The sequence below is a fragment of the Sciurus vulgaris genome (genome assembly GCF_902686455.1).
Source record: "Sciurus vulgaris genome assembly, contig: HiC_scaffold_629_arrow_ctg1, whole genome shotgun sequence".
Taxonomy (NCBI): domain Eukaryota; kingdom Metazoa; phylum Chordata; class Mammalia; order Rodentia; family Sciuridae; genus Sciurus; species Sciurus vulgaris.
The window spans coordinates 14,170,542-14,193,723 of NW_027632956.1; the positions used below are offsets into that span (position 1 = coordinate 14,170,542).

At 39.1% G+C, this 23,182-nt stretch overlaps 1 protein-coding gene and 1 pseudogene across 2 annotated transcripts; both read right to left on the minus strand.

The window, feature by feature from the left end:
• Positions 1 to 8,820: 8,820 nt before the first annotated feature.
• Positions 8,821 to 10,142, minus strand: LOC306652088 (S-adenosylmethionine decarboxylase proenzyme-like). The gene has a single exon (XM_079125155.1). It carries the CDS (start codon positions 9,831 to 9,833, stop codon positions 8,829 to 8,831), a length of 1,005 nt encoding a protein of 334 aa, XP_078981281.1. The 5' UTR covers positions 9,834 to 10,142; the 3' UTR covers positions 8,821 to 8,828.
• Positions 10,143 to 17,712: 7,570 nt separating this feature from the next.
• LOC306652118 (inhibitor of growth protein 1-like) lies at positions 17,713 to 18,795 on the minus strand (annotated as a pseudogene). The gene has a single exon. The product of its transcript is annotated as an inhibitor of growth protein 1-like (transcript).
• Positions 18,796 to 23,182: the final 4,387 nt, after the last annotated feature.

A 23,182-nucleotide genomic window follows, 5' to 3' on the forward strand; every position in this document is an offset into this window, starting at 1 on the left:
ACCTAAGTAGCCTATGTGACCTGTGCAGTAGTTATGGCCTGAGTAGCCTTAAAGACTTCAAAGGCCACACTATGAGCTGAGTAGTTTCTATGACCTGAGCAACTTAAATAACCTTAGTATAGCCCCTATGAGTTACATAGCTTCCTGACCAACAAAACATCTAATCCATTCATAACTTCTATGACTTGCATATCCTCTTTTGTCTGAATGATCTTTTACCTGCACATTCTGTTGATCTGAGGATCTTCCGTCCTATGAAGATTTTGTTCTGAGTGTACTCTATTATCAATATATTTTATATCTGCATATATTTTATAACCTCAGGAGCTCATAAGACTAGAGTATCATCTGTGACCTTAATGGTCTAAATGAACTTAGTTGCTCCTATGTAGCCTGTGTGATCCTATTTACCTATATTACCTAAGAGACTTCTATAACCTGTGTATCTTCTACATCTTGAATAGCCCCCATGACCTGAGTAGCCTCTATTGCCTGCATACTATCTATAACCTGAGGGATCTCTATGAACTGAGTAACCTCTTTGAAAATCTCAACCTGTATGACCCACATAGAATCTAGGGCTTGCAAGGCTTAAATTTTCTGAGGAGTCTCTTTGACCTGTAGAACCTTGAAAATTCTTTGATGACCTCAGTTGACTCTATGAACTGTGTAAACAGAATAAACTGTGTGACCCTTATGTCCTGAACAGCCTAAAGGACCTGACCAATGTAAACTCCATAACATGAGTAGCCTCTATGAAGAGCATATCATACAATCTCTGTGCCTCTGTCATCTTGTAACCTCTATTATCTCTGTAACAACTATTATGTGTGTATTCTTTATGCTCTTTCTAGCTTCTATGGCCCCAATATTTTCTATGACTTGTACAACTCTATGAATTGTACAGACATTGTGGCCCAAACCATTTCTAAATCATGGCATGGATATTGCTGGGATTTTTTAGCCAAGTTTATTGTGATATTCAGGAACAGAAAGCAGAGCAGAAATATTTAAAAAATTGGGACTTGAAAGGCTGGAGTAAAACTAGGGCTAAGGAACATGCAGTTGTTAAAGACATTACTTCCCCTAAAGAAATGCTAAAGACTTGCCTAGAGACAATAACAAAGATGGTTTGAGGGCATCTCAGGAGTTGGCAAGACCACACCAATATCAGTCTCAAGGGAGTAAAGTTGAAAATGCTCTTAAGAGACCAGTGAAACACTCTACTTGCACAGGGGGGCTAGGAAGTCTTTTCAATGTGCTCAGCCACCCAGAGACTCAGAGGCTGCTGCAGTAAGGATCCCCAGAGACTTGGCTATTGCTCAAAATGATGGTAGACATTGGCATCAGCCATGAAGTGCTGGTTCTGCTTGAATGCACAATGCTGAAATTAGGGGTTCATGGAAGCTTCCACCAAGACTTCAAAGGAAGACCTGGGAGACCTTCAAAGTGTATCAGCATCGGAGTCCCTGAATGCACCCCTGAGAAATCAAAGTGTACAGATGTGAAGAGGAATCCAAAGCTACAGTGGAGACCCTGAAATTAAGAAATGCCAGTAACATGGGACATCATCCTAGGAAATCTGCAGGAATCCAGCTGACTCAAGGCACAAATCTACATGGGTTGTACCTAAAAGGCCACGGGAGTGGGGGAACTATACAAGCTCTCAGAGCATTATAATGCCTTGTGAACCAGATGACAGATGTGGAGTTTCAGGACTTGTTTGCCCAGCTGGATTTCAGTCTTGTTTTGGTCCTATCCCTTATATGCCCCTAAGTTTATAAATGAAAATATTCACTCTGTACCATTATATGTTGGATACTTGTAGATTGCTTTCAATTTTGCAGGAGCTCAAAATACAAAATAGCCTTGAGCCTCAGGGAAGAATTTGGAGTTGAACTTTGAGCAATCTCAGAACTGTTAATAATATGGAGACTCTAGGACATGCAAAATGTATTTTGCATTGTGAAGTTTGGGGGGCAGGGGTGGAAAGTTATGGCTTGGATGTGAGGTATCCCCCAAAAGCTCACATGTGAGAAAATACAAGAATGTTCTGGGGAGAAATGATTGGGTTGTGAGAGTCTAAAACCAATTAGTGATTTAATTCCTTGATAGGGATTAACTGAGAAGAAACCAGAGTGGGAAGATGTGACTGGAGGAGGTGGAAAATGGGGCTTGGCTTTGGGGTATGTATTTGTATCTGGCAAGTGGAGAGCCCTCTCTGTGCTGTTCATCATGTGAGCTGCTTCACTGTGCCATACTCTCCTGCCATGGTGTTCTGCCTCCCCTTGAGCTCTGAGGAATGGAGCTGACCTATGGGCACAGACCTCTGAAACTGTGAGCCCCCCAAATAAGCCTTTTCTCCTCTACAATTGTGCTAGTTAGATCCTTTTCACAGCACCAAAGTAACTGAGTAAAACAGTGAGGTTATTATGAGTTTCCATGGTCACATTGAGTATATTTTGTCAACGTTAGAGTCCACAGTCAGGATACTATATGAGTTTATGAGGTCACAGTGAGAATATTAGTTTCAGAGGCCAAGTTAAAATATCATGTGTTAGGGCTCACAGTGTGGGTATTATATCATTGTCAGGGTGCATAGTGAGGGTATTATATCAGTGTCAGAGGCCATGGAAGGGTACTGTGTGAGTATCAGAGGACTTAGGTGGATATTATATCAGTGTCAAAGCCTATGTGAGGATATTAAATGATGCTCACAAGGTACAGTGAAGTTATTATGTGAGTTTCAGAGGACATAGTGAGGAATTAAAGTGAACGTCAGAGGCCACATTGATGGCATGTGAATGGGAGTGGTCACAAGGAGGATGTAATAAATTCAGGACATTTTATAAGTGTCAGAGGCTGCAGTAAGTATAGTTTGTGAATATTAGAGGCAACAGTATTGGTATCATATGAGTATTAGAAGCACCATTGAAGGTATTATGTAAGTGTCTTAGACCACAGAGAGGGTTTTATTTGAGTGTAAGATGCCAAATGAGAATATTATATTCAGGTCAGGGGTAGCAGTGAGATTATTATTATGAGAGTCAGTGGCCATAGGAGAGTATTATGTGAGTGCCTGTGGTCAAACCAAGGGTATTACATGAATGTCACAGGTCACATTGTGTGTATTTTGTGAGATTCTGAGGCAACCAGTGTGGGTATTATGAGTGTGAGAGCCCACAATGAAGGTAATATGTCAGTGTCAGAGGCTACAGTGAGGGAATTATGTGATTGCCAGAGCCCAGAATTAGGATATTTTGTGAAGGTCAAAGGCCAGAATTAAGATATTCTCTAAAGGACAGAGGCAAGAGTGAGGAAATCATGAATGTCAGAAGTCACACTGAGGACATTATGAGTGTTAGAGGTCACAGTGGGTTACTAAGTGTCAGAGGTCATATTGAGGATATTATATCATGGCCAGAGGTGAATTTATGATACTATGTGTCAGTGACCTCAAGAGAGTATTATGTGAATGCCTATTATCAAAATGAGGATATTATATGAGTGGAAGATGTCACAGTAAGTGTTTTCTGAGATTCAGAGGCAACAGTGGACATTTATTGAGCATAAGAGTTCACAATGAAGGTATTATGTCAGTAACATGGGCAAAGTGAGGATACAATGTGAGAACCAGAGGCCATAGGAATATATTTTGGTCAGTGAAAAACCCCAAGTGAGGATAGTATGTGATTATCAAAGGACATAGTGAAGATGTTCTTTGAGTGTCAAAGGCCACAGTGAGTAAATTGGGTGAGTATAGGTCACAGTGAGTGTATTATTTGCGTATCAGAGTCCCCATTAATGATACTATGTGAGTTTGAAAGGTCACACTGAAAATATTGTGATTGTGGCAGAAGTCATAGTGAGAGTGTTATGTGAGTGTCAGTGGTCACAGGAGTGTATATTATGAGTGTCAGAGGCAAAGTGAAGATATTATGTGAGTGTAAGAGTCTACAGGAAGGTATTATGTGTCACAGGTGAGGATATGATGAGAGACTTCAGTTCATGATTATCTAGCTCCAGTGCTTCTGGACCTGTGGGAGGAGAGGAAAGAAGAGCATGGGAGAGCAGAGCAAAACTGCTCAACTCACAGCAGCTGGGAAACAAAAAATTCAGGGACAAGGTATATTCCCCAGGGGCACACCCACAAAACACACTCCCTTCAACAGTCCCCTCTCCTCAAGTTCTTTTCTTTTCTTTTTCTGTATTTAGTTCTAGGATTGAATTCAGAGGTGTTTTACCACTGACTTATACCCCCAGATTATTAATTAATTACTTAATTAATAGAGACAGGGTCTAAGGTGCTGAGGTTTAAGGTGCTGTGATAGTCCTGTTTTAGCTTGTGATATCACTGGGATCACAGGTGTGTGCCACTGTACCCAGCTCAACCCCTATGTTCCCCTCCACTTCTCTGTAGTTCATTCAGCTCTGACTCCATCAATGGATTAATCTAATGAAATCAGAGCCCCCAAAATTCTACTTCTGAACATCACTGCAGTGGGAGTTAGACTATCAACACAGGAGCCTATGGGGGACATTTCAGATCCAAACCACAACAAGGAGTTACTGGGATTGTGTCCCAGGATTACACTGGGGAAGTGGCAGCCTCAATTGAAGAAGTTGGGGATGTCTTATGAAGAGGTGATATTCAGCAGCACGAAATCTGCAGTGTGCAGGGGGAAGTGATTTTCTGTTAGGGAGCCCCAGGATGCCCTGAAGGATAAACTGGCCTTTGTGCCAGGAGTACAGGGCACTAGGCAAGCTAGCAAAGGGACACAAAAATAGAAAGAACTGGACTGATGCAAGAAGAGTGGTTTATGACTGAAATCCAAGCTACTCAGGAGGCTAGGGAAGAAGGATCATAAGCTTGAGTCCAGTTTGGGCAATTTAAATAAATAAATTAATAATAAAAATAAAAAATCTGGAGAAGTAGCTCAGTGGCACAGTGCTCCTGGATTCAATGTCCAGTTCCACAGAAAAAAAGAAAGAAAAGGAAAGGAGAGAAACGTGAAAGGGAAAGAATCCAATTTTAGTGGAGCATACCTATAATCCCAGTGACTCAGGGAACTGAGGCAGGAGGATCACAAGTTCAAGGCCAGTCTAAGCCCTAAGAAACTTAGTGAAACCATGTCTCAAAATAAAATATAAAATATAAAAATAAAAATAAAATATAAAAGTAAAATAAAATATAAAATTAAAATATAAAACATACAGTGAAAATCATCCCTGGTTTAATGCCCAGTACTGAAAAAGAAAATCTCTGTATTATGTATAATTATAATATACCAATAAAATATATGGGGAAAAAGGAAATGAGTGAGCAACTAAGATGAATTTTCAAAGGCAATAAAGCTTCTTATCCCCTAGCTCTCTGATCATGTTAGGTGCTGCAGCTTGTTGGGGGCCCTTCCATACCTAAGAGAGGAAGATGGTGCCACAGAGAAGAACAAGTATCTGGAGGTCATCAACTCTAAGCTCCAGCCTGTAATGCAATCTAAAAAGGATGTGTTGTGGTACAATCAGACTCTGAAGATGGTCAGAATGGGAAAAGTGAAATAAACTGATCACCTCACCAACCACTGTCCAGTTCTGAGAAAACCTGAAATATGCCATGTTGGCCAGAATTGTGGTCCTCAACACAGTGGCAATAACAGAATTGGGCACAGAATTGGAAACACTACAGAGCATGCATGCTGACTCTCATTGATCCAGATAATTCTGATATGATTAGCAGCAAGCCTCAGTTCTCAGGGATTCTTCAGATTCAGGGAAAAGGCCAGCTATAGAACAACTTAGAGACATGTTAGATGTGGAGAGACAGCTTTTAATTCCTTGTTTTTATGGCACTGGGGATTGCACTTCATTCGTAGCAGGCAAGCACTATGTCACTGAGCTTCATCCCCAGCACTCTGCACCTTCTTTCTCACATACACAAATAAAAAGAAAACCAAAAAAACTTGAGACAAGGTCTTGCTAAATTGTCCAGGAGGGTCTCAAACTTGCAATCTCCATGCCTCAGCAACCTGAGTAGCTGGAGTTATAGGCATGTGCCACTATGCTCAGTGGCTGAGAGGTTTAAATAAGGAACATGGGGAAAATCTGGAAATATTTGGAGCATTTTAGTCAAATACAGTATGAATTGAGAAGAACTAAAAATTTGGTAAGAACTCATAAAATGAGAGAAAGAACAAAATCCAGTCCAATTTTCAGGTAGGCAGCAGAAAGAGGCAGGTTACAGAGTTGAAAAATAGCTCAGAGACAACAAGCCAAAGAAGAATCTGCTAGCCTGCAAGTGTTAGTTTTATACTGAAACATGATCTTTCTCTCTACAGCCATGACAATTAATTTTCACAATATGCCAGTAGTCCATTAATGTGCATGTATGAAACACTCAGACTCTTAATTACTGATTAGTATTTAAGATACACAGCTGTAAGATAAACACATACAATTTTCCTATTGGTACTGGGGATGGAACTCAGGGGCACTTTATCACTGAACTACATTTCCAGTCCTCCCACATGCCTTTTTTTGAAAATTTTGAGACAGTGTCTTACTAAGTTGCTTAAGGTCAAACTAAACTGCTGAGGCTGGCCTCAAACTTTCATTCCTCAGCCTTAACCTCCCAAGTCTCTGTGATTGCAAGTGAGTGCCCCTGTCCCAAGTTAGATATATGTCTATTTATAAACAATGCATTGATGATTTTTAATTTTTTACTGTTAATGTTATTAGACTGAAAGGATCTTGAATCATATTTTGAATTATTTTCTTGTATTTTAATTCACTTTAGTCACAAAACTTAAGACTCCTGACCCTAAGCACAGTCTTACGCTGGTGTGCTCATACAGTTTTTACCAAGATTGTGATTAAAAATGAAGGTAGTGAGAGTCAAGGAAGATTCCTGTGTATCTGCGTTTCAGTTTTATGATCCCCAAAATAAATAACGTCCTTGGTATTTGGCTCCTTGTTTGAATATCCACCAGAGATTTCATGCTTTTATTCTTGGAAAATAAAAATTACCTGTCCTCTTGAGATAGACTGAGCCACTGGAAAAGTTCTGGGTCATGAGTTATGGGCAGAAGCATGCATGCCTTGTCTAGGCAAGTTCACTTATGTGATGGCATAAGAAAATGCAAGAGAACAGGAATGGGGACACATGTCTGTAATCCCAGTTGTATGGGAGGCTGAGGCAGGGAATCACAAGTTTGAGGACAGTCTCAGCAACTCAGCAAGAACTTGTCACAAAATAAAATAAAAAAGGGAATTAATTCAATGTCACAGAGATTGACTGGCAAGTGTGAGGCCCTGGGTTCAACAGCCAGGATTGGGATGGGGGTGATTTGGGCTGTCACATATGATCAAGTCATGGAAGAGGCTCTGTTGGTCAGGAGTCAGATGTTGTGAAATGCCCACCATCACCAGTGACAAGAATCCTTCACTTCTGGAGATTCTGTGGATTCCATTTTATGTTAGGATATGAATAAATGTGGTAAAAGCCAGAAACCCAAGATCTGAAGGTCCTGCCTCCCTAGGTGAACTAAGCATCTCTCTCCCCTGAGGTCTTTTCACATGTTTAGAGTCAGCACATCTTCCTGAGTTCTTCTCACATACTTGGAGACACAGGGCTCATCTTCCAGCCCTTTGTCAGAAAGAGGTTTTGGTACTCAATGCATCCATAATCTTCTCTTACATTTCTGAGGAGGGAATAGGGGGTCATTACCATAAAAGTTTTGTTTTCTTCCATGTCAAAAATTGAAATCTTCTTCCAGGTGATAAATCACACAACTCGGTTACCTGTTACTGTGGTTGGATCTGGATTGTCCCTAAAACTTTTGTTTTGAAGACTTGGTCTTCAATGCAGCAGGGTACAGAGCTGGGAACTTCAGGAGGTGACTGAATCACTAGGGGTCTGACCTCATAATGAATTAATCCCCTGGTGAATTTACAACTTCATGGGGTATCAGAGGGGTTGGAATTTTTAGAGGTGGCACCGAACTGGAGGAAATAGGACTTTTAGGGTATACTCTTTAAAGCTATATTGGGCACCTGGCCTCTGGTTTTTCTGAAACCAGAAGTAAAAATAAATTGTCTTCTTTAAGTTGACTTACTTCAGTTATTTTGTCACAGCAGTGGAAAGATGACTAACATTCCTGCTAAAATGGATTAAGTGAAAGGTAAAAGGTATGAAATAGAAACATAAATTAAAATTTTAGAGATATATCTCACCTGTCAGTCTTTTAATTAGTAATGGAGAAAGGTGAGGAAATGAAATCTCTGCCTTTAAATTTAGCTCTACCTTACCCTGGAGGGCCAACTTGCCTATAAGTGATGATCATTTTAATTTATTTGAAATAATTTGAGCTTGAGTTGTTTTTTTTTTTTAAGTAAGCAAACTTTTATTGAAGCTTAAATTGTGATACAGAAATACATTTCAACTGATTTAAGTCCAACACCAATGAAGAGAGGAATTATGGCACCAAAATTTTCTCTCTTCTATCACACTAGGATAGATTCTATTCAATCTACAGTTTTCATTTCTCTAGGATTTGTTCCACACAAATTTGTGCAAGTTTTCAACATTAGAAGTCTTTAGACTATTAGGGGAAAGAAAAAAATTGTTTTAAAAACGAAATAAAAATCAAACCTCAAGCCAACAAACATTACCAATCTACTGGAGTACTGCTCCAAAACAAAATCCATCTTGAGTACAGGTCCTCACATCAGAGCAAGTCAAAACATTAGGTGCTGTGCTCATTACAGAATCAAATAGATCAAGTTGATTGAAAGCTTCCTCAATGAAAGCGTTTTTTCTTCATTTTCCTTAATCAACTCTGCTGTTGTTGCTTCTTCTTGGCAAAACTGGTAAAAACAAAATTATAATCATTGAACATAGCACTCCGGCAATCAAGACGTTTAAAACCTTCAATCTTCTGGGATGAAGAAAGCACTGTGCGACTTTTAGAACTCTGATTAACAAACAAGGTGGTCACAAATTTTCCTGGCTTGAAGACTTCCACAACTTTCCTGATCAGGTCATCATAAGAGGTCTGACTTAAGTTTGTTTCAAAGCTAACATAAGAAAATTCTGGTTCTGGAGTGATGTGAATAGTCCAATAAGTTCCATCAGATTTCATTCCATTCATTGAATACCCACAAGGATTGAACAGTGTGGCGTCAATGACAGAACCTGGTATCAGGTCACAAATTCCACTCTCACGAGTGACATCCTTTGCAGTAACACCATCTTTCATGTAGAACTGGTCCATAACTGCTGGGTCAAGCTCACTCATCAAAATTTCCAGGGTTTGATCTGGCTGACTTATTACCCGACTCTCTGGGAAATCCAGAGTATACAAGTACCAACAGTCAGAATTCATACGTCCCATACAATATGCTGTTCCATTTGGGAAAATTGCATTAAGAAATTCTATTTCTTCCTGGAAATTCCTGTGTGGGTATCCTTGATGAGAAGGCTTCATGAAATTCTTACAAGAATAAAAGAAGCTTTGAATTGAGTCAAACCCACTGTAATCCCTAGCAAGCTTCAACAGGGGAACAAGTGCTTTCAGCAAGAGGGTGGTACCACATGTCTTCAAAATGAAACGTCTCTTGGAGACAAACATGCTACTCTCACTGAGTACATAAGCTTCCTGCTTGTCAGTTTTTGTCACACTTATGATTGAACATTGCACATCCTTCAAAAGTACATCCCACTCAGATCTTGGGAGAGTGCGAAGATCCCCAGACCCTTGGTTTGCGTCGGGTTGCTGCCAGGAGAACCAAACCTCCAGCAGCTTCTCCGTCCCTTGGAAAAAATGTGCAGCTTCCATCACCGTGAGACTGCGAACAACCAACAACCACAGAAAATCAACTAAATTAAATCTCTTCTCCCGCCGCTACCGCCGCCACTGCGGATTGTTCCAGCTGTTACTAAAGTTCAGGTTCCTTTTTTTTTTTTTTGCTATAATTTTATATTAAAATTTTTAAAAAAGGATTAATAAAATTTCCCCGGCTTTGTATGTGTGTGTGTGAGCGAAAGTTGAACGTGAGTCTGTTGGAAATAGAGGCAGATACAGTTCAGTCTCTTGTAGTCCGCTGCTTTCCCGTTAGAGAGTAGAGCGAGCGCTAGCTAATGTCGCCGGCCATACTGTGTAAGCCGAGCTTGAGTTTTTATGTGCAGTCTAAATACAAATATTCCTGGAGGGAAATATAACTGAGTTTATATAAGAATTTTTTTATGTATTCCTTTATTATCTGGTCTTTTTAACATAGTCCTCAGCAAGTTCTGGGTCTAGTAAACACATGGCAGAACAAGGAAAGGAAAGGGTGGGTCACAAGACGATGCAGACAGAGAAGGCATGTGCACCACTACAGGGGTGTGGACTGCTACAGGGGGTTTACTGGGGTGACTGAAAGAACAGAGGGTGGCCACCACGCCTGCAGCTCATTATGCATGGACTTGTGGTTAGTTCTGCCAGCAGAGGTGGTGGGACCCCTGGGGTCCAGTCACTTGTGCTTCCTGGCCTGCATTTGTCATTGAGCCATGAACTACAACGTGAATAATACTATCTATGTGTCCAGAAAGTTTGGTGCTGGACAACTTCTGTAAATATCTGCTTGAAAGGATACAGAATTTAAAATACATTGATTTGTCCACTATTTTTTGATAAGAGGAATGGCATTATTTAGCCTAAGGTTTTGCTTTAGGGTTTTTCATTTAAAAATCTCTGTCCTAGCTTAATAATAATTTTTTTGTCATAACTCCTACTTTTAGTATTATTTTAGCAGACTATTCAATTTACAAAGTTAATAAAAACCATATTACTTGAAGATCAGTCAATTCTTCCCAGTCAATTCCCAGTCAATTCTTCATGATCATTGTTCTTATCAACCCCTTCAGAACAGAAGGAATATCTGCGAGACTTTTCACTTCAGTGTCTGGCCTTAATACTGTGGATCAAAACCTGACCAGAAAAGATGGGTTTCTGAAAAGAAATTTATTACCTTTCATTCAGAATTCAAATGTGAGTTTAAAAAGGAAAAAGGAGTACTGTCTCCTTGTTGCCTACTGCATCCACTCTAATTACCACCTCAGACTTGCCAGTCTACTTTTCTAGGCTTTGTTTATATTATCCTCTTTATATTATAACTTTTGGCTAAGTAAGATTAAATTCTGTTCTTTGAAAACACACTATGAATTGTCTGTCAGCATTACTCTTTGCTATTTGTGTCTCTAAAATGACCATTCTTATCATTTCTGAAATTCAAAACTTCTATCAAAATGTCCAATCTTGGTTCAGAGTAGAATTTTGACATGAAGCACTTCTGTGAAGCAACAACAAATTATCTGTACCCTTACTATTATATCATGAGTGACTTGCTTCCATGCATTTCTTGAATACTAATTTATGAAGACAGGAATTATGTCAGAGATTAATATACAACACTTAGTGTTATCTAATGTTAGGAGATATTTATTGAAATTGAGTTCTTTTAAAATATTAATTTAATTTAAGATGGGTATGGTGGTGTGTGCCTGTAATCTTAGCAAATAGGAAAAATGAGGCATGAGGATTACAAATTCAAGGTCAGTGGGGGCAAGTTAGTGAGACCCTGACTCAATAAATACAAATAGGAGTTGGGATATAGCTTGGTGGTAAAGTGCCCTGTGTTCATACCCTTATAATGCAGAAAACAAAAATTAAAATTTATATAAATAGAAAGCATTTATATGTATATATTTGGTGGTACTAGGAATTGAAACCAGGGTCTGCACATGCTAGGTAAGCAGTCTAACACTGAGCTACATCCCAATCTACTTACTATAATTTTGATAAATTTAGTTTATAATAAAGAATATCTTTATTGGTTTAAAACCATAGAAGAGTAATCATAATTTTAGTCAAAGTCATCATTTTCTTTATTCTAGGAAATAAATTAGAAATGGTTATTAGTCTATAAAAAGCTTAATTTGTTAAAACTTTTGTTATTAAAGACTTAGCCTATCAGTATTCAATATTGTTTAATTTCCAAGTTACAATTAATAACCTCTCTGTAAAACATAAGGAACTGACCAAATTAATTCAAAGTTTCTACTAGTATTTCTTAATTGCATCTTGCATTTTGAATATAGCTTATTAAAACATGGCTTCCAAGACATGGGCCTTTTGAGACTCACTACCTGCTAATTCTCCTCATGTCCAGTACATCCTACAATGTAATACACAGTTGTTTAATGACTCAATCAACTATATTTTTTCTTCTTTCCCTGAATGTTCGCATATTGTGGAAATTCCACTCACTACTTTTCAACTGAGTGGCTACCACTAGCAGGTGACTGTGCTAGGTTTTGTGCTACTGATAACCTTCTCACAACCTATTTGGACAGAAATGTCAACACAAATTAAATGAGAACTAAGCTATCAGAGTAGCAATAACAAGATAGTACATGCAGGTGATACCAAAAAATAAGAAGGACTGGCCATCACAAGTTTGAAGTCAGCTAGACAACTTAGTGAGACCCTGTCAATTCCCAAAATTAAAAATAAGCTGGGGATGTAGTCCAGGGGTAGGGTGCTCATCTAGCAAGGGTGAAGCCCTGGGTCCTATCTCAAGCACTATCAAAAACAAAAAAGAAGAAAAAAACCTGGTTAATTTAGACTATGTGAATTTGACTAAATGAAGAATAAATGGTATACATGGCTTTAAATTTCTTTCTCTTCTTCATGTCCTCCCAGCCCTTAGACTACTTGAAAAAATAAGTTTTAAAAAGAATGACTTTTGTACACTTTAAATATAATTTCTAATTTAATACCATATTAACATATTATCAGGAACTTGTGACTTCAGTGAGCAAAGTGATTATCTGTACACTTTATTAAAATGACTTAGCCAGCTGAAGAGGAAAAAGCAGATGTAGGCATCAGCAGTGGCTAACATCTTTTATCAGGCAAGGTATTTTTAAGTGAATTCTCACAAACTGAGAAACAAGACTGAAAACAACCATATAAATGTCTTTGATAATATATTGTAAGATAAAGTAAAAAGGAGGGATATACATTATGTATATTTATTACATATGCAAATATACTATGACTTAAAGTTATTAGAGATTATAGTTGAGTTAATATCCAATTGGATATTACAAACTGTACAAACACATTTTATTTATTTATTTGTTTAATTTATTTTCTGCAGTGCTGGGGATTCAACCCAGGGCCTTGTGCTTGTGAGGCAAGCGCTCTACAAACTGAGCTATCTCCCCAGACCAATGTTTATTTTTAACATTAAACATGGCAGGAATTTCTGAAGTATTCACTTAAGATTAAATGATTTTAGGAAAGTATATTGACATAACTTATTTTCAATTGCTATACAATTCCTTATATTCCAATAGTTACTGAATTGAGCAGCTAAAAACAACCTTTGGATAAAATTTTTTTGCTCTTCATTATTTCACAGTGAATATTTTTTGTGCAAGAAATGGTAGGCTACAGCAAAGTGTGTATATTTGCACTTGCTATGTGTCTTGCAAAGGTGATATTCACTGAGAGTCCAGGTTGCTATTTCTAAGGACTTTTTGTAAAATAACATTATATAAACTTTGTCACCTTTTCTGAAAGTGTGAGGGAGCTTCAGATAATAGAGTTACAAAATACTTGGAAACCCAGAAGTCTGCTATCCACTTGGTATTTTGGTTGAGCAGCTTCAAAAAAAAAAAAAAAAAAAAAAACAAACAAAGAACACCTACTAACGGTCAAGACCCAGTACAGCAGCTGTGATGCGCACAGCTCAGGGCAGTCTTCTTGTGGGGAGAGGACTGCTTCTGTAGTCTTCTCAGTCATATCCACAAACACACAAGACACCTGTCACCAGGAACCATGTGTAGAAATGCAACAACAGCATTCTGCAACAGAGAGGGTTAAGAAAGTTTCACAGAGCAAGAAATACTGAAGTATGTCTCTGAACAATAAGCGCAATTTCCTCAACCATTAGACATTGGCAATATTTAAAATGGAGTATTTTTGCAAAAGCAAGCATATTTTCTACTTAGTCTCTTATCTGTGAATCACATATTTTATATAAAAATAAAACCCTTGAGATTTTGTGGTTTGAACTAATGGATCTCAGTCTTTAACATGTTATGAGAATCATGCAGAAGGTTTGCTAAGTTGGTCCTGAGAATTTGTACTAGTTAGTTCCTTTGAAATTGGATGTCACTGGTCCCAGATCACATTTCTTAGAGCCGTGGTTTGAAGCATTATCTATCTTTTTCACTTTTCTCTAGAGGATAAGTTACTCTTATCCTATTACTTCTGACATGGAGTTTTGACTGCAGGGTTTCTCAATGTGTAATCACTCAAATGAAAACAGTGAGACAGTACCAAAATAACATTTACAATTTAAAATTAAATTCCAATAGACAAAGGAGTCAGCAAATTAGAGGATTCTCTGTTGCCTTTTTCAACTCCAATATTTTTTTTTTGTTTGTACGTGGCAATGGGGAGTGAACCCACGGACAGTCTACCTCTGAGCTATATGCTCAGTTATTTTTTTTTTTTTTGAGATAGAGTCTCACTATAATTTTCCAGAATGACCTTGAACTTGTGATCCTTCTGTCTCTCTCTCAAGTAACTGGAATTATAGTCATGTACTACTGTATCTGGCCCAATATCACTTTTAATTTCCCTAATTTATAAATTATACAGACATATGGTCATTGCTTATTTTGGTAATAGGGATAAAATCCAAGGGCACTTTACTACTGAGCTATATTCTCAATCATCTTTTATGTTTTAGATAAGTTATTGAGGCTGGTTTCAAAATTGTAATCCTCCTGCCTCAGTCTCCTGATTCACTGGGCTTAAAGGCAGGTGATGCCTGGTGGATTATCATTTTTTTGGAATCTGGGGTCTTACACTTAGTTCTTCATTTTCAAACTCATTGTTTATAGAAAGCATTACTGCTGTGGTCTTCAAGTGTGTGTATCTCCTAAAACACACATGTTGAAACCTAATCACCACTGTGATGATATAAGATATGTTCACCGGATGGTTATTAGGGGAGAGCTGTCTTGCCCCTTTCCACCATGTGAGGACAGTAAGAAACTGCTCTATGTGAACCAGAGCAAGCTCTATCAGATACTGAATCCCTTGAACTTGGGCTTCCTAGTTTGCATAGCCATGAGAAATAAATGTATTTATAAGATCCCCAGTTTTTGGTATCTTCTTGTAGCAGCCTTCACAGCTTAATACAATTATCTTCTCAACAAACTAATTTCTTTTAGAATTAATAAGAATATGCTGATGTGCTGTTACTGTTTTCAAATAGAGAAATTAACTACATTGAAGATTATCCTTTAAGCAGTAATATTTGTTTCACTGTTTTGTTATTGTTTTTGTTTTTTGGGCTGGGGAGTGTGTAGAGGTGATGTACCCAAAAATAACAGTACAAATAAATAAAACTGCAGAATAAACCAGTTCCACATTTAGTAGGATATTAACTTGGGGTTTTTGCCAGACACTGTGGAAAAATGAGAGACAAGAAACAAATTCCGCTTAGCTCTACAAACCAGGATCAAAACCTATTACATAGCACCAGTGATAGAAAATTACTAAATATTTTTAAAAATTAAATAACAAGCTGGTGATATAGCTCAGTTGATAGAGTGATTGCCTGGAAAGCACAAGGATCTGGGTTCGATCCTCAGCACTCCAAAAAAAAAAAAAAAAAAAATCCCAAACAAACAAACAAACAAAAAACCAAACAGTGTCAGGAAAGTACTCGGTTTTTTATGGCAATACTGGCAACACATGGAGACCTCTCATCTTTGAGGCTGAAAAAAATATGTTAGTGCTAATGTCATGCCTGCAGAAGGCGTGAACCCAAAGGATGATGAAAGCAGTTTATATTTTGAACACGGTAAGTTCAAAGAACATTGGCTGAATGCGTTATGCATTTAATAAAGTATTTCTGATATAACAAGGTTTCTGCTTACACAGGACTTTCAACAGAGTGCAAAACAAGTGTACCACACTTAGAGTATTTTCTGCTTAGTAATAAAATTGAAGTCACCCAGTATGTAGAATTAGAGCAAGTGTTTCCTCTATGGCTAGGACCAGAGTTGCTCTAACAATGGATGAACTCTAAGAATACACTATCCATGGGCCACCTACATTAAAGTCTAACTAGATCTCTAATTCTAGAAGATTAAATAATTTAAATTACCATTCAACAATGGGTATTAATGTAGCAAACAATGGGCATAAAATATTAATATTGTAGCAAACTCTGTAGCAGGCTGTAGGGAGAAAGAGTGGACACATTAGGAATGCACCCACTCTTTATGGGTTACAAACAGTAGCAATACACATACACAAGGATTTAATTATATGCTAAAAGTGTTAAATGGAGACACAATCAGAAATGGTCTGAGGGTAAACGTGGGTGGCCCCTTGAGGTATGTGTACCCCAGAAAGATAAAGAGCTTCTATCTTGATTATTTGCAGTCCAACTATTCTCACAACACTGGTACTTTTTATTAACAAAGTACATACTACTAGCCTTATTAAAAATAATGTAGTGACTGGAGATATAACTTGGTTTGTAAAGTGCATGCCTCCCATATAAAAGACCCTGGATTCAATCCCCAGCACAACAAAAAGAAATAAGAGAAAAAAATTGTGTTTAATGGTAATTCAGTAGGAATCTAGTTGTGAAAATGTGCTATAGCACAAGGGAAAAAGAAAATATATGAAGAAAGGAAGGGAAGTCAAAACAGATGTTCAGTGACTTTAGCCCTCTTCCTAACTTAAATTAATTAGTATTTCTACTTAGTTTGCTTATGGTAAGATATTTTCATGTGCTAAAATTTCTGCTTTGAATAGCAGAAATCAAATTCTTAAAACTGTTCTGCAAGTCCATCACTTACAAGTGCTCTAGGCAAAGGCAAGAGAGCCAAAGATGGGACTACCTGAATATGTGGCCCATAACTACGCTACAGAAGGTCAATGAGTAGAGATTTGCATAGTTCAGAACCCTGGGTATGCACTCATACCTTAGACTCAAAATGATGTTGAGCTGAATGGTTGGATGCCTAAGCAGCAATTTGGTTCTTAAGTTATTTTATGATTTGAAACTTTGACCTTGCTAGTGTGTCCTTTATAAACACTGTGTACATGATCACTTTCCATGGAAACCAGTAACCTGAGTATCGAGGGTGTTCTAATTCTAATGTACCTGAGGAAACCTGTAAAGGTAGTCTTCAATAAGGATCATTAGTGGCAGGGCTTTCCTAGCTGCCTGATCAACATACCATTCTTTCTCTCCTCCTCAGCAGTCTTTCCTTCAGGTAATGTGTTGCAGGATGCTGGAGCACACTAAGAGTGCACAGCATATACGGTTTTTGGAGTGTGATGCACACGTTGGCTGTTCAAAGATCCATCCCCCAGTCAGACCAAGGTCTCAGGGAACTGAAGGTCCAAAATCAGGAACCCAAGGTGAAAGGCTCAGACTTGGTACCACTTACAATCAACGTGGGGGGCAGGATTTCAGGAAGGTATGTGGACACTTTTTTAAAGTGTTTAATTCAAACCTATAATTTGTAGGTCCTAAAATTTTTATCCACAGCCCACTGTTCTCACACTTGACCAGTGAAAACAAAATGCTGAAAGAATCACTGCCCTCCAAAAGAAGGTAACTGCACATTTTCTAACATTTCTTGAAAATATACATTTGACAATTCATACTCCTCAACATAGGTGGCAATGCAATGCACATATGGGCTGATTCTGTTCTACTAGAGAATGTCCACAAAGTATCTCTTAAAGGCTTTCTTTTCTTTTTTTTTTGGGGGGGGGGCTTCTGCAATGCTTTGTCCATTATTTTCTCATTTCTGCCCTGACACTTGGTACAATACCATTTGTCCTTTTGCTTGTGACTGAGTCCCAAGTAGGAGAAGTAAAACCATCTGGTGAAGGCACTTGCTATTTCCACAAGGTATCATTTCTCCATAGGCCACCTGATTGCAGAGAGAGTATGTTGGCTCATTTGCATTGCTGGGAAAGTTTTCAGGGTTTGCTTCCTTCTGCGCTTTGGCCCTGAAGCCTGTTCTTTGAGGCCTTTGTGTTCTTTTCCTTCAGTGTTCCTGAGGTGATGTCATCAAGGTAATGATTGTTATTAGATATATTTATCACTTGATTCACATTGTTGAGTGGCCACAGGGTATGCTTGTAATTCAGCTTTTATGTCTGTGCAACTGTCTTTTTCTTTGTCTTCTCTTGGCCAGCTTTGCAGCTGTTGCCAGTGGTGTCCTTGATCTCTTTAGGTGTCTCAAAGTGTTCCACATGACTGTCCACTTGTCTGGACTGGCTCTCTGCCAGCTCCACCATCTGACTCAGGATCTGAATTTTCTCATTGCTCAGCTCCTGGCACCAGATCAGGGTTCTCTGGATGCAGCGCAGCACTCAGCATTTTGGGGCACCATTTGTCTCTTGTTTCAACCTCTCATAATGTTCATCCAGTTCTTTGAGGATTTCTTGGCATTTTGCTTCAATTTCCTGCATCACTGAGACTTTTTTCTTGTGGTATAAAGGCAGAGAGTCAATAGAGGCCAGGTAATCCTCCACATACTTCACCAGGTGGATCTGCTTCCTGTTGGCAGAACACAGCATGGTTCAGACTGAAGCCCCCTCCACTCTGCATGGCTTTCTGCTTCCTGCACCCCTCCCCCTAAAATCAGATCTGCAAAATGCAGAGCTCTTGTTCTCCCATGATCCCTGGCTCTCCCAGGAATCCCACCCATCTGGCCAGAAGTTGCACCTTCCCTGGCCATAGTATGCACATGTACTAGTGGACCATGGAGAAGGGGGCTCCCAGATGAATCCTCACTGGTCTGGTACAGTGTGGGGGTGGGTGGGCAGCTCCTAGTAGTACACATCCTGGAGAGGGTCAGGGTAAAGAGTCAAGGGTCGCTCACTGCTGTGCTAGGTAGGGGGGCCTAGCCTGGAGGGCAGAGCCACACTTGTCCCCTAAGTGGACATTTTAAAACGACCGCATCATGTGAAAGCCCTGAGCACTTCAGAGCCTTTAGTGAGCACCCTCCAAGAAGGCCTCCTGAAACTCACCCTGCAAGTCATCATCCCCAACCCAGGAAAGCAAACTAAATACATCTGGCACCAGGAGGCCCTGTCCCTGGGGCACAGTGGGAACGTGGAGGAGTCTGCCTCCCCAGGACCTCCGCAGCAACTCTCACCAGACCGCACTGCCTCTTGTGCTCGCCAGTGCCCAAACAAGGACATGAGGGCCAGAGGCAGTGCTTTGCTCTCCTGGGATTTCCTCCCCGCAGGCGTCTCTGGCGCCTAAAGCAGATTTTGCATGGTTTGGAACTCAGACAAGGGTAGTCCACACTGGGCAGATCCATGCAGGAAATGCCCAGGCCGCTGATGTTTTTTGCACATGCCCAGCTCTCAGGCAGTGCTGGGGCTGGACAGATGGATGCACAGTGCAGGTCTGGACCTGCCCACTCCACATGTGCTGGCATTCTTGAGGCCTCAGCATAGTGTCCAGTGTTGGTGTCTGGCTGCTTCAGAGCTGGTGGAGACACATTCAAACATAGAAAGTGTATCCATTTGTCTTCCTAAATTTGTATATTCATCAGAAAGTTTTTCTCTTATTCCTTGCCATCAAAGGGATGAGTTATTGTCACAGGAAGTGCCATGACTAGGTTTTATCATAACACCAGTGCCCCTATGGCTTTCAGATCAAAGTCATGTGTACCCCTCATATTTGTTGAATTTATTAACAAAGCACATACAATTTTTATTATACTTAAAAGGTAATCAAATTTGAATTAGTAGAAGCAGGGGTTTGACATGTTATATTATCAGTTGAACATAGTGCAAATTTGTTTGATCATTTTGGGAGGTTGGAATAATGACTTCTGCTCTGTTCTATGATCAATGTCTGGCCTGCACCATTTTTGGCAGTGAGAATGAACTAAGTGACCATTGTAGCATGTCCTAGGCAAGCATTGAGCTACAAACATCCCCAGCCATTTGAATATTTTATTTTGAGACAGGGTCTTGCCTAATTGCCCAGGTGGGTCCCAAATATGTTATCCCCCTTCCTTAGGCTGCCAAGTGCTGCAGTAATAGCACTTGTTGTCAACTTGCTTGGCTTGTCCTTGAGAATTTGATGTATTATATGCTTCTAATGTGTCCTTTCCTAAGCTAGACCATATCCATTTTCTCTTGTCAACAGTCAGTAAAGGCTTTTTTGTTTTGATGTATGCTTAATATGAACATGTTTTATGATGAGGCACTACTGTTTATGATAGTCTAGCTGTGTGATCCACTCTGAGAATATTTTTATTTTGAGAGTGTCCTCTCTTTCAGGTCCAACACGTTTTGCTAAAAGAAGTGATTATTCATTTTGTACATGATTATGTAAATAAGACATAGATTTTTTTTTTTCTTTTGTGGTTCCGAAGGTTGAACTCAGGGCATCCTGCATGTTAGCAATTGCTCTTCTGTTGAACTACATCCCCAGCACCTGGATCTTTTAGTTATCATAAATTTTATGACCAGATAGTGATAATAAAATCACTTCGAAGTTCAACAGAATTTGGAACCATTCAAGAGTTTGGGCCTCCAATAATGGTTTGTGATTTCTAAAAGGAAAAGTAATTTTCCAAAACAGCAACATCTAATATTATCCATGGACAATGTTTCCCCAGTTTTTCCACTTCCTGCAGAGCATTGTGGAGGTGATGGACTCTGGTGTCCTTCTAACCTGTTCTGCTCACTAGGCATCATCAACTGTGCTTGCCATTCCTGTTTATCTTTTTCTTGTCTTTGACTATTTGTCAAATGACAATTTGAATTTATGACTCCTAAAGAGTATGAATAGAAATTAAAAAATGGATAATGATTCTTTGGGATAAGTGATGCAGTCACAGTGAAAGTCCCTCTGTTGAGGAAGTTCAGTCAGGAGTTGAAATAGTCTCTAAAAATGTTATTTTTTCCTCTGGTGCAAGTGGTCAAGTTTTCAGAAGCCACACCTAGTACCTAGTGACTGCATAAAAATATAAGTTGAATTTTGTGTGTTCTTATTTCAACATAAAACGTGTGAAAGTGGTGCTATTTTGAATTATATATTAGATGACATGGTTTAATTTTCTGTTAAAATATTTTTGGGCTCATAGTAAAATACACAACTAGTTAGAATGTCAGTTATCAGCAATTATAATTGTATAAACAACCAAGTGTTTGAAAACATAACAATGTCTTAAGGATTTATTTTTGAGTAGTTTTTATCTTTATAAAGAAATTGCAAAGAAAGTGCCGAGATTTCCCAGGTAGCCTCATCCTCATTTTTCTATTGATATGATTTATGTGCACTGTCTTAAATGTATTAACATTCTAGAAAAGGTGTCATGAAGAACAAACACTAGTGTGCTATCACTAAGTGCAGTTGCATTTCCTTTGGATTCTCAGTTCTGCCTCTTCTTGTTCCAGGACCCCATGATAATCTCAAATGACATTCAATTCCTATCCCTATAGACTTCTCTTTGGGTGTGAACAATTTCTCAGACCATCCTTGTTCTGATGAACTTAACAAGGTTGAGGAGGGCCTTTCAGTACTTTTTACATTGTTCTCTATTGGGGTTTACTTTTAATATTCATATTTATCCTGGGCTGTGGGTCTGGGGAGGCAGGTCATAGAGATGGACAGCATCTCTGTCATCTACGGCCCAAAAGGGGAATGTAATATTAGTACTGACTGTGCTTACCTGGCTGAGGCAGGGCCTTTCAGGTATCTCATTGGGAGTTTCTAATTCTATGTGTCCACTTTGTGATCTTCTGGAGGAAGTCACCCTGCATGAAGCTATAGAAGTAGCTGTCTTGTGGCCTTTTAATACTACACAATATCCATATAGTAGCATCTAAAACTCATAAATTAGCTGTCCTGTGGCCTTTATGACTAATGCAATATCCATAAGATACCCTATATTATAACAGATATTCTGTAGCATTTAACATATGACTAATATCTCTGCTTTTTTTCTTTCAGTGTGACTTCTTTCAAATAATGCTTATTTGCAGGGTCACTCCTGACCCTGCAAACCACAATCCACTCATTCCCAGAACCATGGTGCATATGAGAACATCATATCCTTCACCAATTCTATACTGCATCTCTTCAGAACGTCCATCAAAATTAACAATATTCTATAAAAGGGCTTTACAACTCTTGACACTAGATCTCCAATGATACTGGAAGACTAGGTTGCAAATTCCCCCTGTTCCATGGACAATTTTCCCCAGTTTCTCCACTGGATAATATTAGATGCTGCTATGTTTTGAATGCTATCAGCAAGAGCTAACATGTGTTCATCCCCAAATCATACAATTTGACTTCAAGTAACTTACAATCTGATGCAAAGAAAAACTGACTGAGGGAAGCCAGGGCCAAGGGTGGCTATCTTTGGTCCTCACCTCTTGCCTTTCCAGATTACATTGAGGTTCACATGGAAAGTGCTGATGTGTGCAAGTCCACTTCACTTGCATGGAGTCTGGAATGTTCCCAAGAAGACTGATAATTGCCAAAGAGTAGTGTAGTTGTCATTTTGAAGTTACTGCCATTGCAACCTGGTGAGCATTGTCTTCTTCAAGAACTTGTTGATGATATACCCCAATGAGCCTACTTGTGAGAATGATCTACCTATGAGTTCCTGAGAGTTGACTCATGTCAAGGAACACGTCCTCTTTAGAAATGCAGGTTACCGGGGAAGCACTGCTAACTTTCACTGAAACTTCATGCTGAAATTCTGATTGGAAAAGGCTTGCATGTCCAACTGGTATTTGTTCAACTGTGGAAATTCAGCGAATAAAATGAGGAGAAAAAGTTGAGATGAGGGAGGATTGGCATATAAAACAGGTTTTCTTTTTTTCCCCCATTCGAGGGGCCAGACATTTGAACCCTGGCCCTTGCCCCTGCCAGGTGAGTGCTCTCCAAACAAGCTATTTCTTCAGCTCCAGAGGAGAATTTTTAGATATCCTCTAGATCCTCTACTACACTGACTTTGTCAAATTATCTGCAGAAAACCCAGCCCCAGACAAAGCCAATAAATTTCTAAGGAATTCTTCATCTTTCTTTTCACAGCAATCCTGCAAGGAAC

Excerpts from the sequence above, each read along its gene's own strand:
- LOC306652088 (XM_079125155.1), bottom strand. The coding sequence starts at position 9,833 with ATGGAAGCTGCACATTTTTTCCAAGGGACGGAGAAGCTGCTGGAGGTT.